The sequence below is a fragment of the Lissotriton helveticus genome, chromosome 2_1 (assembly GCF_964261635.1).
Source record: "Lissotriton helveticus chromosome 2_1, aLisHel1.1, whole genome shotgun sequence".
NCBI lineage: Eukaryota > Metazoa > Chordata > Amphibia > Caudata > Salamandridae > Lissotriton > Lissotriton helveticus.
This window is the reverse complement of record NC_136059.1, coordinates 465,383,491-465,398,895: the sequence shown is the minus strand read 5'-3', so window position 1 is coordinate 465,398,895 and position 15,405 is coordinate 465,383,491. Positions and strand designations below refer to the sequence as shown.

The window sequence follows — 15,405 nt, the reverse complement described above, 5'->3', positions numbered from 1 at the left end:
CTTTATTAGGTGAGGCGTTGCAGACCTTTGGTTAAAGTGGTTTAAGAGTGTTTGAGCTTGAGTAAATAAGGTTGTATCCTTTTTATTTACACACATCACCGTGGGCTGCCGTAAGCGGTATTTCCAAAAGTGATGCCTTACAGTTCTGCATACTCTCACACTGAGGATGTGTAGACCTGTGGCTGAAGCTGCTTAAACGGCATTCTGAGTGGATGATGCTTGAGTTAATACAGGTGTATAGTAGTTTTTATTTACATACCTCACAGTGAGTTTCCGCGAGCAGTGTTCCCATAGTGATGCCTCACAATTCTGCACTATTTCGTACTTAGTATGTGCAAACATGTGGCTGATCTACTTATATGGCATTCTTAGTGGATGTCTCATGCCTTAATACAGGTTGTGTAGTTTATATTTACACACATCAGCGTGTGTTGCCATGAGTAGTGTTCACAAAAGTGATGCCTCACAATGCCACATAATTTCACAATGAGGTTCTGGTGGGAGAATGGGGGTACATTCCAAACTAGCATTTGTAATGCAATAGGTCTCACATTTGCAAGGGTTTGAGCTATTGGCATTGCAAATGACGATGCCTTTTATTCATGTGTTTTGAAAACCTGCAACAGGTGCGTAAACACACACTTTGTAGTTATAGTCCTTGCTTACGAGAAGCAAGGCTGCTGGTAAAAGAAGAGCAGGTACTGCCAGCTTGGCTTCTCGTAAGCAATGACTAGAAGTACAAAGTGCGTGTTTACGAACCGCTTGCAGGTTTTCAAAATACATAAAGAAAAGGCATATTTATTTACAGTGCCAATAGCTCAAACTCTCGCATATGTGAGACCTATTGCATTGCAAATGCTTGTTAATATGAGTAAACCACGCTAGGGAAGGCCTGGGCAGCGCACCAGGCAGAATGCTTAATATTGAAGAGAAGGGCATGTTTCTTTTGTGATTGACATGCTGTGACACCTAAGACATGAAATTGCTGTTTTCACTGTAGTAAGGCTGGGGTACCATTGGCTAATTGGTCCCTCTAACCACCTCTCTAAGTGCTAACCTCCATTGGGACCCACCAGATTCATTGCTGGGATCGGATTTGAGGTGACTTTTAATTGAAAGGTGATTTTGGAAAGTCACCACTTTGTTGCCTAAACTTTCGCCAACCTTTCCTGTTTATCTGCAGCAATTGTTACCTGGGCTCCTCACAGGGGAAGAAGGCTTGCACCGTATTTGTTAGGGTGAAGAGGGTATCCTGGAATTGTCTGAGGGCCAAACCCCAGAAAGTAATGTAAATTGGAAGGACTGGCTCGTGTTTAATTCAAGGGCCTGGCAGGGAGGACTGTGCCTACTCTGCCCACTTATGGAAGAAGAGCTCCACTTGTGCCCAGAGGCTGCTCCCTAGACCCAGCAAAGAGGATGCACTAAAGACTGGACTAAACTTGCTGAAGCTGAGGGACTCTGAGAGGACAGTCTCTGCAGTGGCCACTTGTGGAAAAAAATCCACTTGTGCCAGAACACAAGTGACTCCATGGACTAGGTGGCTTACTCCCTTTTCAGCACCAGGGACACAAAAGCTGAAAGGGGCCTTCATTTGTGAGAGCCCAGCTGTCCAGGATCACTTGCCTGCCACTGAAGTGCCTGCTGGGAGATGGAGTCCAAACCTTCCCCCAAGTCTGTGAGACCCGTTGCCATTGCCAGAGTGGACCCTGGAACAAAGAAACACTCACTTGTGGACAACCGCTGAAGACTGCTGTAACAGGAGACCAGTTGACCAGTGGTAATTGAACATGCACAGGACTTCATGGGGCATAGTGGGAGATGGAATCCTGAGGCTACAGATGACCCCCGAAGCTTGTGGGTCCTGAGTTGGTAACAGGAACATTCACTGCACCTCTTCCACAGCTCCAGCATGTTCAAAATCCTTCGCATCTTGCCAGCATCCGGCGTCCCCAGCATCAGGAAAACATCTTTGCTGAAACCTCGATCTCAGTGAAATCTTCTATGATGAGCCTCAGAGTGTCAGACCGGACAGGTAACAATCTCCCCAGACCTATCCTTAGAGGCCAGTCCAAGAGATGATTGCAAGTTGCACTAGCTTTTGGCTCAGGAACCACATCCTTGATTACAAAGATTTATTGGCACTTAAAATAATATAGTTCTCTTTTAAAATTCACATCTCCTGTTCCGTACAATAGATTGTTTTTGTTTTGGGACCTAATTTAAGAGAAAAATGCAATTTATTATTATTAATTGGTGTTGGATTTTTAATGTGTCTTGTTTCTTGCTTACCTGTTTTGGTAATTATGAATGCTTTGCATTTGTTCCATTGACTAAGCCTGGCTGTTCTGTGGATTTGTTAAAGAAACCTAACTAAACCTGATCGAGACTGTGACACTATTACATGCTGAGGTCTCACAACCACACAATATAATAATCTCCTTTGCTGCGACGTGATGTCGTTGTCTTGACTCAGGGCAACCCCCGTTTGCTGCCTTGTCACCATCCTTCGTCATTGGGGTCTTACACATAGTCCTGTGGGGGCCTCAATGCATAGTGCCCTTTTTGGATTCCCACACATGTTTTGAGTACCTGGTACAAGAACCCTCTGGCTGAGGGGGTCCCAAGTCTTTGCACTCGGATTTGTTTTTCCTGCATCCCAATGAAAACACTATGTGTAGCTGCTGTGCTCTAACAAACTTCTGCGGGACACCGTACAAAAGGTGTGCTGCCTTTCCCAGTTAGATTTTCGGACAAGCTGTGGAAATCTTCAGTGAACTCTGCAGTTAAGAGAAGCTCCAGGAGGTTCATCACAGCTTTTCTTGGACGGCTGTATTCTCACAGAGTGGCTTCTGCTACCTCAGTATAATCGCTGCAAGGGGTGGCAGCTGAAAAGATTTACCTTTTTGAATTAAAATCCTAGAGAGACTAGGAAATGTGCAGGGTGGCAATGCTTTTTCTTTCTTTATTTCGTTCAGCTGTGCAGAAGACCTTTGCCCAACAACTTCTATTTTTTTTTTTTTCTTGTTGGAAAATATCAGTTTGAGGCATATGTTGGAAAATATCATTCTCCTCTATCCTTGCTTTACAACTAATAGTTAAGTTAACTAGCTAGTGGTGTGCTTTTGGTCCAATGCACTATATCCCCACTAACCTCCCCAAACCTCTCTACTATTTGTCGGAATGTTTTTTTATACCAAGAGGTTACATACTTAGGTGTACACAGATTTGGGTCACAGTTTTGAGTAACAGTTTCTGGCCCGCCACTTAATGGCAAGGTAACCATGAAATTAAAAAAGGACAACCCTGGAGTAGGAGACGCTTGAGCTAGGGTTTACGTTAACTTCAAGGAGACCTTAAGTTGGTTAATAGCTACTATAGGAAAGTGTTTCTGTTGCAGGACCCCCCCCCCCCCCCCCAAACCACCTTTCCACTTTTTTCCAGATTTCTGATGCACTTTGACATGATGTGGCCTGGGTCCAATCGGGTTCCCAGGGCATGTGTTCTTTCCAAAAACTGTACCTTTGTACCCCCAATTGGAACCTCTCTGGCCACCTCTAAGTCCCTTGTAAAAGGTTCCATGGGTACCATGGGCACTGTGACCAGTGAAGGCCTCTATGGGCTGCAACACATATGGCGCCACCCTTAGAGGTCCTCTACCTTAACACACACACACACTGCCATTGCAGGCTGCGTGTTTTGTTGCAGAGAAAAGTGAAGTCAGCATGGCTCACAATCTGTGTGCCATGCCTACACCCACTGCTTATATTATAGGTAAGACACCCCTCTAGCTAGGTGCACTATACCACTGGTGAGGGTACATTTGGATGAGCCCTGTACCCCCATAGTGTCTAAGTCCATTCTTAGGCATTGTAAGTGCAGTAAAGCTATAAAAAGTATATGGTCTGGGAGTTTGTCATCACAAACTCCACAGAACCATAATGGATTTCTGGGTTTGGGGATGTTTGGTAGCAATAATAAACAAAAATAAATAGCACAATAAACTCACACTGATGCCAGTGTGGGATTTATTATACCTTGCACTCAGAATGCATCTTAGAGATGCCCCCTGAAAAATCACCAGCCTCTGATTGCTTCCTTTACTGGTAAACACCAGCCAGCCACCATGAGACATGTTTCTGGACCTGTGGGGTGGGAGCCTTTGCTCCCTATGCCCAGAAACAAAGCCTTTCCTGGGTGGAGGTGGTCGCACCTCCCTCCAGGTCAGGAAGAGCCATCTGTGTCAGGGGAGCTTAAAAGGCCTTGCCGCCTTTGTAACGCGACCCCCAGCTCTTCTGCTATCCGGCGCAGGCCCCCTTCCTGTCTCACCCCCTTTTTGGCGGGATGACAGGTGGCAAAAAAATTGGAACAGCCCAGAAGATGTGCCCACCTCTGCCGACACCACCCCTCACGTGGGGGCGGGAAGGTGAAGCCCACTCTTCAGTGCCCACCATCCTGCTGATGGCAGGCACTCTCCAATCAGTGTTGGTGATTGTGCCCACTCCCCCACATGGGGTGAGTACACCAAGGGTGTATTCACCCGTAGGTCAGTAGCCCATTGGCTACTGACCTCGAGACCCCTAAAACACCCCATAATACAATATTTAGGGGGCAGCCTAAACCTAGAAGACAGATTCTCGCAACCTACGAAGAAGGACGAAAGAAGACGCCCAGCAGAGGAGACTGCAGAGAAGAACTGACTGGACTCCTGCCCTACCGGCCAGAGATCCTGCACCAAAAGTTGCCTTGTCCTGCAGCCAGCGACCTCCAGAATCCCTGGGAGGACTGACTGTCTTCAACAAAGACCAGATCGCCTGTGAACAGCATCTCTGTTCAAAAGAATCACTAAAGAAAGACTCTGAGCCTGTTGAGGACAAAGAAACCCTACGCCTGGAACCACCACTGCACCCGACGCCTACAGGCCGAGTCTGAGTGGCCCACCGGTCCCAGCGAGGTCCCCCAGCACTCCAGAGTCAGTCCATTGTGTGTTGACCCCTCCAGGACTTCGGGCGTCATCCTCATCTTCTGCACAGAGACCCCCTCCCTCCAACTGCGAGTGGCCCAGTAAGGGGAAATCTGACCTGAAAAGAAACTCCTGAATCTGGCGGCCATGCGCCCTGGAGTAGAGGACCTGAGGTGAACCTACGTTCCAAGCCCTCCGACTTACCTGCCCTGCTGTTGGTTCCTCCCGGAAGATTATCTGGACTGAGCCTGCAGCCAAAACTAAAAACTGGAAACTCGCGTTGAAAACAGGGCACCTGACGCCAAGTCAGCACTGTGCATCCAGCCACCCCAGTGCCGCTGTGGGTGCACTTTGTATGCTATCTTGGATCCCTCTTTCCCTTGAGCTAAAACCTTGGAGCTTTGCTCCCACATCCAAGTGGCGTACACGTGAGCAGCCAAGCCACCAACCAGAGGCCCCCTATCCCCCATTGGATAACACTGGGCCACAGCACGCTAACGGTGCTTTTTGAGGGCATCCTCGACCCTTGGGGAACCCTTTTTCTAACCCCAGAAACTAAACCCTCAAGACAGTTTTTTCTTAGCTGCAAAACGATAACCTAATTTTTCTCCATAGGATTGCAATGACTTTTTTCCTCTGAAAACTTTGAGGGTGTTGTATGGAAACTTAAGATACTGCGTTTTGATAAAAACTGTTTTCCTCACCTTTTATCCAGGAAATGTCTGTGTGATATCTAGGCATATCACCCTGAGTAGAAAAAGTAATCAACAAGTAATTTTAAAAGTAATTGCAAAGTAACTACAAAGTAATTTCAACTGTTTCTGAACCTTTGACCTGTAACTGCATTCAACTGTATTACATGATAAAAATATTATTTTACTTACCTGCACCAAGTCTGGCTTGGTTCTAAAAATAAAATACAACAAAGAAATATTTTTATACAAAACAATTGGTCAAAGTTCAGTCTTTGAGTATTTATTCCTTGCCGGAGTGTGTACAATTAATTCTTAACACTACGCTCTGATAAAGCCTTACTGCTCGCACACACTACCACAAATGGAGAGTAAGGTATTATCTACTTTAACCTCTATAAGCCTTTGGGGATCCACTGGACTGTGTGCACACTAACTATACCATACTTTGGTATAGTATAATCAGACCCAACTTTCTACAGCTACCATTTAAGAAAGGATAGTCATATTGATGACCTCATTTGGCAAAACGTCCATCCTATAGTTAGGTTTGCCTGTTCTCTTGCAGAAGTGGGCTTTAAAATACAGTAATTGTGAATGTTTAAAAATTGCCCGAAAGTCAGTCTTCTGTTGTGCATTCTAAAGTGCAAGATGTACCTCTTTTGAAGTAAAGCCTAGCGTCTTCTGTTAAAATGGAAATGTTGCTTTTTTTAACAGGTGGTTACCAGAACTGTTGCAGAATGTGTTTCGTTTTATTATATGTGGAAGAAATCAGAACGTTATGATTATTTTGCTCAGCAAACAAGATTTGGGAAGAAGAGGTATAACCACCATCCAGGTGTAACGTAAGTATGAAATAATTGCACTGAAAATGTTAGTGTCTTGCCATAAAGTAGTTAACATAAAGGTATAGTGTGCCTTTCCATTAAATGTATTTCATTTTATTATTCCGTATTTGTTGGTAAAGGCGTCCTCAGCACTGGTAAGCTTTCCTGCTATGTATGTTTTCCTCTGATAAATTGGTCTACCACTACATTTGAGGTTTTCTGTTAGCCTGATATCTTAACATGTACCACCCCCCCCCCCCCAATCATTTTGAATTGCTTGTGTGACTGGCCAGAAATTGAGCTTTTACCATCTTGTCGACTTACAACCTCAAATGTTTATAGCTCCTTACCATTTATTCTATCCCCAATATCTGTTGCTTGGTTTGGTGTAACAAGGCTCTCCTGAAACATTTCTGTCTCTGTTTGTTAGACCGGGCTATACTCCTGCCATCAGACTTGAAAGGTTGGTGTAAAAGATACAGTTTTGTGGGCGGGGCACAAATCTGTGCTTTTGATTACCTCTTAGGTACTAGAAGTCGATGAAGCTGTCTTTTACCCAAATAGTGCCCAAAATAACAAGCATTTGCAATGCAATAGGGCTCGCATTAGTAAAGTTAGAGGTATTAGTATTGTAAATAACACATTTTTTATTTGTTTTGAAAATAGCGAAAATAATAACTTTGTCATTTACAATGCCAATATTAACTTTTGCGAACGTGACACCTATAGCATTTGTAATGCAATATGTGTTGTATTTACATGACTTAGATGTATTAATATTACAAGTACTCTCCACTAAAGTAAGGCAGTCTAGCACCAAGTGTTGGTATTTTGTGGATGAACATTCAGCAGGCACGCTGAGAAGTGCTGGTAATGTCCCATTTAAGGTAGATTGGGCATATTGTACTAAAAATAATTTTCTTTTAAAGGTTGAGCAAACTTGCTTTGAAGTACTCCTAAAACCACATCACATGTGTATGTGGCACTACTCGAGCCTGGTCTGTGGTGTTGAAAGAGAGAAAGAAAGTGAAAGAAAGAGAGAGAGAAAGAAAGAGAGAGAGAAAGGGAAAGAAAGAAAGAGAAAGCAAGAGAACGCAGGGGAAAGCGAGAGAAAGAAAGTGAAAGAAAGAAAGAGAGAGAGAGAAAGAAAAAGAAAGGAGAAAGAGAAAGCAAGAGAGAGAACGAAAAGAGAGAAAGAAACCGAAAGAGAGAAAGAAAGAGAAAGAAAGAGAAAGAGAGGAAGGAAGAAAAAAGGAAGGAAGGAAGATAGAAAGACATTGGTGTGGTAGCTAGTATGTGCTGAGTGATTGAGAACTGAGCTGGTGTCTGGTAAGACGGACACCCACGTTGGCTGCTGGGCCAACTTGTTGTTACAGGCTCAGAGGGACAGCCTCAGCAGACTCCAGGTTTCACTGTGGGCATTTCGAAGTGCCAGGCTGCATTTTAACTCGGGCTAACGTCATTTCAATTGAAAGGCAGACATTCAGGAAGCAGCTCATCTCCTCGCTCAACAAATTACTTAATGACTCTACCAACAAGTCAAAAAAACATTATCGAAGTAAGCGCCATAAAAGAACAAAATAGAAGTAGACCTGCCCTGGAGTTTGAAGCCCTGTTGATGAATTAAAATTCCAACCGCTTCGCTCGAGGCTTAGTTAAAACCGACAATATTTGTAGGTGACCCCCGTTAGCTATCACCAACAAGCTCTCGGCATTGCTGTCAGAGACGCGCGTGCGCTGGGGAGGGCTATTAAATGAAGTGGACGGAGAGGAGCTGAAGCAAAAAAGCCAGATGCCAGCTCGCGGCTCCTTTGATGTTGTCAGTGGCCGCACGGTTCACTGAGAACATCAAAGGAGCCGCGAAAGTGTGGCAAATGGTGTGCGATGTGCCCGTGATGTGCCCCAAATTATGCCCAGAACTTCAAGTTTAATTCACAGATAAGGCACGTATAAGGCACAACTGCCCATCAAATCTGGCACAAGGTTAGCCAACTCACCCCCACACACACACACACACACAAAGCTTCTCTGCAAAGCCCATGAGCAATGGTAGTACTATGCTACTCAGCCACCAAAAGTGTAAGAGCTCTACTGAGAGGTAAAAGTACTCTCCACTAAAGTAAGGCAGTCTAGCGCAAAGTGTTGGTATTTTGTGGATGAACATTCAGCAGCCACGCTGAGAAGTGCTGGTAATGTCCCATTAAACGTAGATTGGGCATATTGTACTAAAAATAATTTTCTTTTAAAGGTTGAGCAAACTTGCTTTGAAGTACTCCTAAAACCACATCACATGTGTATGTGGCACTACTCGAGCCTGGTCTGTGGTGTTGAAAGAGAGAAAGAAAGTGAAAGAAAGAAAGAGAGAAAGGGAAAGAAAGAAAGAGAACGCAGGGGAAAGCGAGAGAAAGAAAGTGAAAGAAAGAGAGAGAGAAAAAGAAAGAAAGGAAAGAGAAAGAAAGAAAGAGAAAGCAAGAGAGAGAACGAAAAAAGAGAGAAAGAAACAAAGAGAAAGAAAGAGAAAGAGAGGAAGGAAGAGAGAAAGACATTGGTGTGGTAGCTAGTATGTGCTGAGTGATTGAAAACTGAGCTGGTGTCTGGTAAGACGGACACCCACGTGGGCTGCTGGGCCAACTTGTTGTTACAGGCTCAGAGGGACAGCCTCAGCAGACTCCAGGTTTCACTGTGGGCATTTCGAAGTGCCAGGCTGCATTTTAACTCGGGCTAACGTCATTTCAATTGAAAGGCAGACATTCAGGAAGCAGCTCATCTCCTCGCTCTACAAATTACTAAATGTTGATGAATTAAAATTCCAACCGCTTCGCTCGAGGCTTAGTTAGTGAGTGGTAGAACAAGCCACAAACAAGCTCCTGGCATTGCTGTGGGGAGGGGGGGGAGAGAAATGCACGGCCGTGAAAGTGGCTCTCGGGGCGCATTCCTTTGAAGTGTCGGGTCTGATGCAATTATGCGAGGCAGGCTGGTTAGGAAGCAAATGGCAAGGGAGGGAGGCTGAGGCTTTGATGTGGGGAGTCACAAGTGAAGTGAATAATTAGGGGAGGAGAACTGGCAGGCTGATAGGCAGAAGGCTCAGGCAAGCTCGTGCACGAGGCGGCGTGCACTTCCCAAAATCCTCTGAGAGCCCTTGGCCTTAAGAAATGGTTTGACTGCATAAGGGCTCTTTTCCTATTCCTGTGGAATAGGAAAGGACGAGCCCTAAAAAGGGAACATCTAAAATGGTAGGCCACAAACATTCGCCACCCAGATAGCTAGAATCCCTTCCACAATAAGTGTTTAATAAGCATTTTATGTTTTCTCATGGGTGCTGTCCTTATGACCCAGTGGCTAGTCATTAATGGCTGAGACGGGGGCACAGTCTAGTCACTGGAGGTAGGAAGCCTTTTGATTAATCAACTGGTTCCCATGCTTTTTTGGGAAAGAATTAAAATATTGGACAAGTTTCCACTATAGTCTCCCATAGGTGGCTGATAAATTGTTGAAATTTCTTAAAAAAATAACTTCTACACTGATGAGTTTTGTGGCCCATAGGGAAGATCAGATCAACATGTCGCAGAGTGTTAAATTGGCAGAAACAACATTTTAGAGAAGAGCTATTTAGTTTTTGAACCAACTGAATACCATCTTTATTAAGCCTCAAGTTAGGAGCAATAGAGTTCCGGAAAGTATGCCCCAAAACAGCGTCTGCCCTTCATAATGCTAGGAAGGTAGTTGGGGATCTGTAGAAAAAGCAATCCTGTGAACTTTAGCGATAATGGCCACAGAGAGTTTGACCCTGGAAGGTTTCTAAGTTTAGACCTGTGTGCATAACTGCATAATGTAGGACCACATTTGTCAAGAGTGTCATTTAAGACTCCAGTTATGGGAAGTTACGGAAGCCAACCTTTCCCCAGTGAATCCAGTAAAATGTCATTTGCCATAGGATTAAATCACACAACTTACTTTTTTACTACATATGCTGAGTAGATTGAACTGTACCCAACGTCAGTCATAAAATGGTATATTTGACAAAGTTCAGAGGTTAAACAAAACCAAAACAAGGGAGAAACGGATCGTAGCCTTGATGCAAGGTTACAGGGCATTATAGGACCACTTCACTAAATCATGTCCTGGCCGCTGTTACACACAGCATTGACCTAGGTAAACACAGAGCAGACTGGAAAGGCGAAAAGGGTTGCATGTCTTTTATTGCCATTTGACCATTTGTGCTCCTATAATTAGATGTGTTGTGCTATGAATTTATATTTATTCTTCCTCTTACTGAAAGGGTTTAGATTTAAGTTTAAACACACATGCTGACTGTCCTCCGGGTTATCATCACTTACACTTCATAATTTCAGTCTACAGTAAGTTCTGCTGTGCAGAAATGAGATGTGCAACATGTCTGAAGGTATTTGCGTCTGTGTGTTATGGGGTGACTCTGTGGATAAGTTTACTTTTTGTTCTTTCTAGGGATTACATGGATCGTTTAGTAGATGAAGCGGAAGCTCTTGGAGTAGCAGAACATTCATCAGCCTTAAATCCCAACAGCAGAACTGAAAACATTCCTGACCCACAACTCAGCATACTGAGTTCTATAACTACGAATGATTTGACAGGTATTTATTACTGAATTAAGAGTTCAAATCTAATCCAGCAGATGCTTTCCCATAATTGCTGTGAGCACAGTTGATTGGTATTACTTATTAGGTAATCTCTTTAGCCATGATGATTCTTCTTTGCCACATTTGTCTGGTGAAAATGTGTTTGCAGCATGTGCCACAGTAGATCACATTCTAGGCACACTCTTCTCATCAAGTGTTGGGCGCCAACATTGCAAGCTGTTTTTCTTTGAAGGAGAGGTTTTGTTTTCAAGGTTACTCCTGTTCACTGCCCGAAACCTACAAGCGCAAAAGTTCCTCTGAGTTTGGACGTTCTTTTTTCGATCTCCTGGACAGTCATACTCAAAAGCCAATTGTTCGACTCCAAGCACCAGAATCCTCTTACAAGATACAAAGTCACTTTGACTGTTGACTGCTTCAGAGGCGACTCCACTGGCAGGCCTTTAGGGATAAGACCACCATCGTTTACAGGAAGAAACATTGATCCGAGTACTGTAATATTAGCTTGAGCTGTCCTGAGCCTGTGACTGAGACCGTTGTCAATGATATCGAGAGGACATACTGCAACAGAGAGAGCAGAGGCCAGAGAGATCAGAGTCCAAAATATGTATTTCTCAAAGGGCTCCGACATTGGAGAAGAATCCAACCACAGCCCTCAGTAATACCTACATCTAGGACACCTACTGCACTTAAACTGCTCATCGCATCAGAGGATCTTGGGTTGGACCTTATTAGGTGTCTTGACTTCAGGACAACCATCGACATCATTAGATTTGTGGTTCTATTCCCGAGACCATGTCAAAAAGACCTCAACGGGCACCAACCACTCTCCCTGAAACAGCTCTACCTCAAAAACAAATAGCTGCTCCAGAAAGGTCTCCATACCAGATTCCTAAGCCTTGATGCCAAGCGACCGCTTCTCAGCGCAAAAATCCAGAGACCCACTTTGGAACAGAGGTCAAAGCCAAACTTGGCCTTGACATCTAGCAAGCTTGCAGAGTTTCCAGAACAGCCAAAGAAACTGGATGTCAGGCAGAGAAATCTTAAAAGCCATCATGTAAAAGGACACTTACTTCCCTGTCTCCTACAACAGATTCCAGCCTTAGTAACACAACCAGAAAATGGAAAGCTCACATTTAAAAAGGCCATATCTGGGAAACATACCTCAATACCTATCTCAAAGAGCATACACCTAGATATCCCAGCCCACTGCCACTGAACACAGATGTCCTGATCTGTAATCTGTACAGAAAGCACTTACAGATGATGACCCCTATCCAAGGAAACCTTTCCAAGCAGATGACACCACAGCATATCATGCTATCATCCAAAGAGCAGCTGAGCATCTCAAGGTTAAGGTACACATGGTGCTGGAGGACAAAGAGTACTTCCTAGTGTAGACGTTTTTACAGACAAAACACTCCATTCATATCCTTTGTATGCTAAAAAGCATTATAAAATGTGTAGGTGGAATCTTAAAGGACCTGGGAAGACCTGGATTTTTAGGTCTAAAAGAAATTGTACATTAGGGGCCTCGTACTACCAGATGCTCTAGTTAAAAAAAGCAAGGAAAAGAGCCTTCAGTCAAAGCCTCGAAAATGCCCCACCAATGTACAAGGAAAACCTGAAGTTTGAAGCAGCTGGTAAATGGTTTGCTGTGAGCACATTGCTAGCTCAATTAACCTATTACCTAGATATGACAGGTACCACTGGCAGTAGACTGCGCATGAGTATTTTCAATGTAAATCTTCATTTGGTCACAAGATTTGAAGAGGAGCCCTGTTTTTCTTTTAAGTCTTTATGACAATTTGTGGCAGTTGCATTTCCCCTGGGCCAGTAATGAGGTACATACCTCAAATTCCCTGAAAACAACTTGTTTGGTGAAAACTGAAGATAGTGCTAGCTGAAGTCCAGGGAGAATGATAAAAGTTGAAAACTGTTTAATGGTAGGTTAGAGCAGAGCCGTTCTCGGACTCCCTCACACGTTTGGTAGAAATCTAAACTATGGTGGCCACTAGGAGGAGAGCTCAGCACCTCCATCTCATTGGCTAAAGTTTGGGTTGCGACGACTCTGAATGATTCAAGCAGGTGAGTACATGAAAGGAGTTGCAGATAACTAATTTCTTTCTTCTGTGTCAGCATCATTTATAACTTTCCTTATCTGGGCGTCTAGCTGACAGAGAGCAACATCCGACAGCAATGCCTAGCCTTCACTCAGCAACTGGTGTTGCTTCTCTCAAGCTTCACATTAAATGCCAAAAGCGTCACATCTCTCCTCAACAAATGCAGCTTTTCTTGGGAGCTATGCTGAACACAGTCCGGAAACACCTATCCCATCAAGCCGATCGTGTTGGTGGTTCAAAGGATGCTTCCTCTTTACCAAACCTCACATCCTCTGGTAGGGAGAAGAGAATGCCAATCAAACTACAGGAGTGAATGGTTTCTTGCATTGCATTGCGATAATTTTTGAATGCATGTGTTCGAGGCATGTGGGCTGCTAAATTCATATCTAGTGCATAGATCGCCGCCTAGTGTTGGGTCCGGATGATTGCACATTGTTGTCCTGGAAGAGTCTTCGAAGTATCACGAGATAGGGGGCTCCTCCCCTGGACTACAGTGCGCATGGGCATCGGCTCCATCCCCAGATTGTTTTTTTCCGCCATTGGGTTCGGATGTGGTTCTCGACGTCTCCGTGTCGGAACCGATAAACTTTGTTCTTAAGGCCAAAAGGCCTTCGTTACCAGCGTCGGTATTGTTTGCGCACGGTCTCGAGCGTCGTCCGACTCTCTGAGCCGGAAATCTACGGAGTATAGTTACTCTTCGCACTTCGAGGCCCTCTCGTCGCAGCAACACACGACGACCTTAACATGGAGCGGAGCCCGTTTAAGTTCTGCCCCGTCTGTGGATCCAAATATCCACACATCGATGTGCATCCGGTCTGTAATAAATGCCTGTCACCGGACCACAATGAAGACGACTGCATGGCCTGCTCAAAATTCAGGTCGAAGAAGACGCTCAAGCATCGGCGCGCGGCGCGCCTCGAGGCCCAGCGAGCGACACCGGCACCCGACAACATATTCGACGACCCTGCGGGGGAAGGCGGTAGCCATCACCTCCAAATTTCGCCACCGTCGACGGAGGTCCAGTCCGATCCCCAGGAACAGGTCGAAGGACAGGACCAGGACATTGAATACGTCGAGGAGGTAGGGGACGACGAAGAAGTTTTTGGGGCCGCGGAAGATAGCTCAGAGGAAGAGCTATGCCCCGACGTCTATATTACACAGGCTCAGGTCACGGGATCGCCACTCGGCCTTACCCACGACCCTGCACCGCTATCCCCGGCCCCGCATTCTAGCCCGGCCACGGACACTCAAGCGGAGCCGCCATCCAACGTATCGAAACCGAAAACTTCGGTTTCTACAACGCCCAAGATGGCCGACGTCCAGGCAAACTCGAAACCGAAACCAGCGGATTCGACAACACCTAAAATGGCCGACGTCCAGCAGAAAACGAAACTGAAACTAACGGACTCGACAACATCTAAGATGGCCGACGTCCCACAAAAAATATCAAAGCCTGCTCCTTCATCGACTCCGTCCACCTCCGCTCCACAGAAGTCGAAGAAGGTTATCGAGCCAACAGCGCCGCAGAAGGTGCACAAGGACTCCTCCTCCAAGAAGGCCGTCCATCAAGAGTCGGCCTCTGTTGCTCCGGCACGGACGTCGAAGTCTGTTCACACGCCTTCAGACGCTCCTACGGCGCCGTCAACTAAACGCCCCGTCGAACATAAATCGACTACAGGCCACGACCCGAAGGCCGCAGCCACTACGCATCGGCACAAAGATGTCGGAAATGCAGCATCGGCATCGGCACCAAAGCCTACAACGGAGCCGCGCCACGTTGCAGCTGAAGAATCGTCGACGCAAATACCGTCGACACCGAGGGACTCCGACGCCACCGGACACCGAACGTCGGCTTCGACACCCTCCGCCTCCTTCACTAAACAAGTCACCGACTCCCTGAAAAGGATTCCAGACAAGACTTTGTCGGCGGCTCCCACGCCATCGGCTCCGAAAGAGGTTGACACTCCTCAAAAGTCATCAACCAAGCTTATTTACACTCTTCCACCAAAGGTGCCACCAAAGGCATTTGCACCTAAATCGGTGCCAAAGACTTCGGCTCCTTCGACGCTTCAAGCCTCGGAACAAGACTCTGAGCATTACATCAATGCCCAAACAGGGAAACTGACCCTTTACAAAAGGAACATCACTTCCCAACCACTGGAATCCTATGTTATTCCACTGAAGAAAAAG

At 45.4% G+C, this 15,405-nt stretch overlaps 1 protein-coding gene across 7 annotated transcripts in view; it reads left to right on the top strand.

Moving 5' to 3' along the window:
• Positions 1 to 15,405, top strand: part of MIER3 (MIER family member 3) — a 357,073-nt gene that overhangs the window by 316,408 nt on the left and 25,260 nt on the right. For all 7 annotated transcript variants that reach the window (XM_078675116.1, XM_078675117.1, XM_078675121.1 and 4 more), the window contains 2 exons: positions 6,370 to 6,497; positions 10,944 to 11,089. In XM_078675116.1, coding sequence (XP_078531242.1) covers positions 6,370 to 6,497; positions 10,944 to 11,089 — 274 coding nt within the window. The remainder of the gene's footprint in view (positions 1 to 6,369; positions 6,498 to 10,943; positions 11,090 to 15,405) is intronic.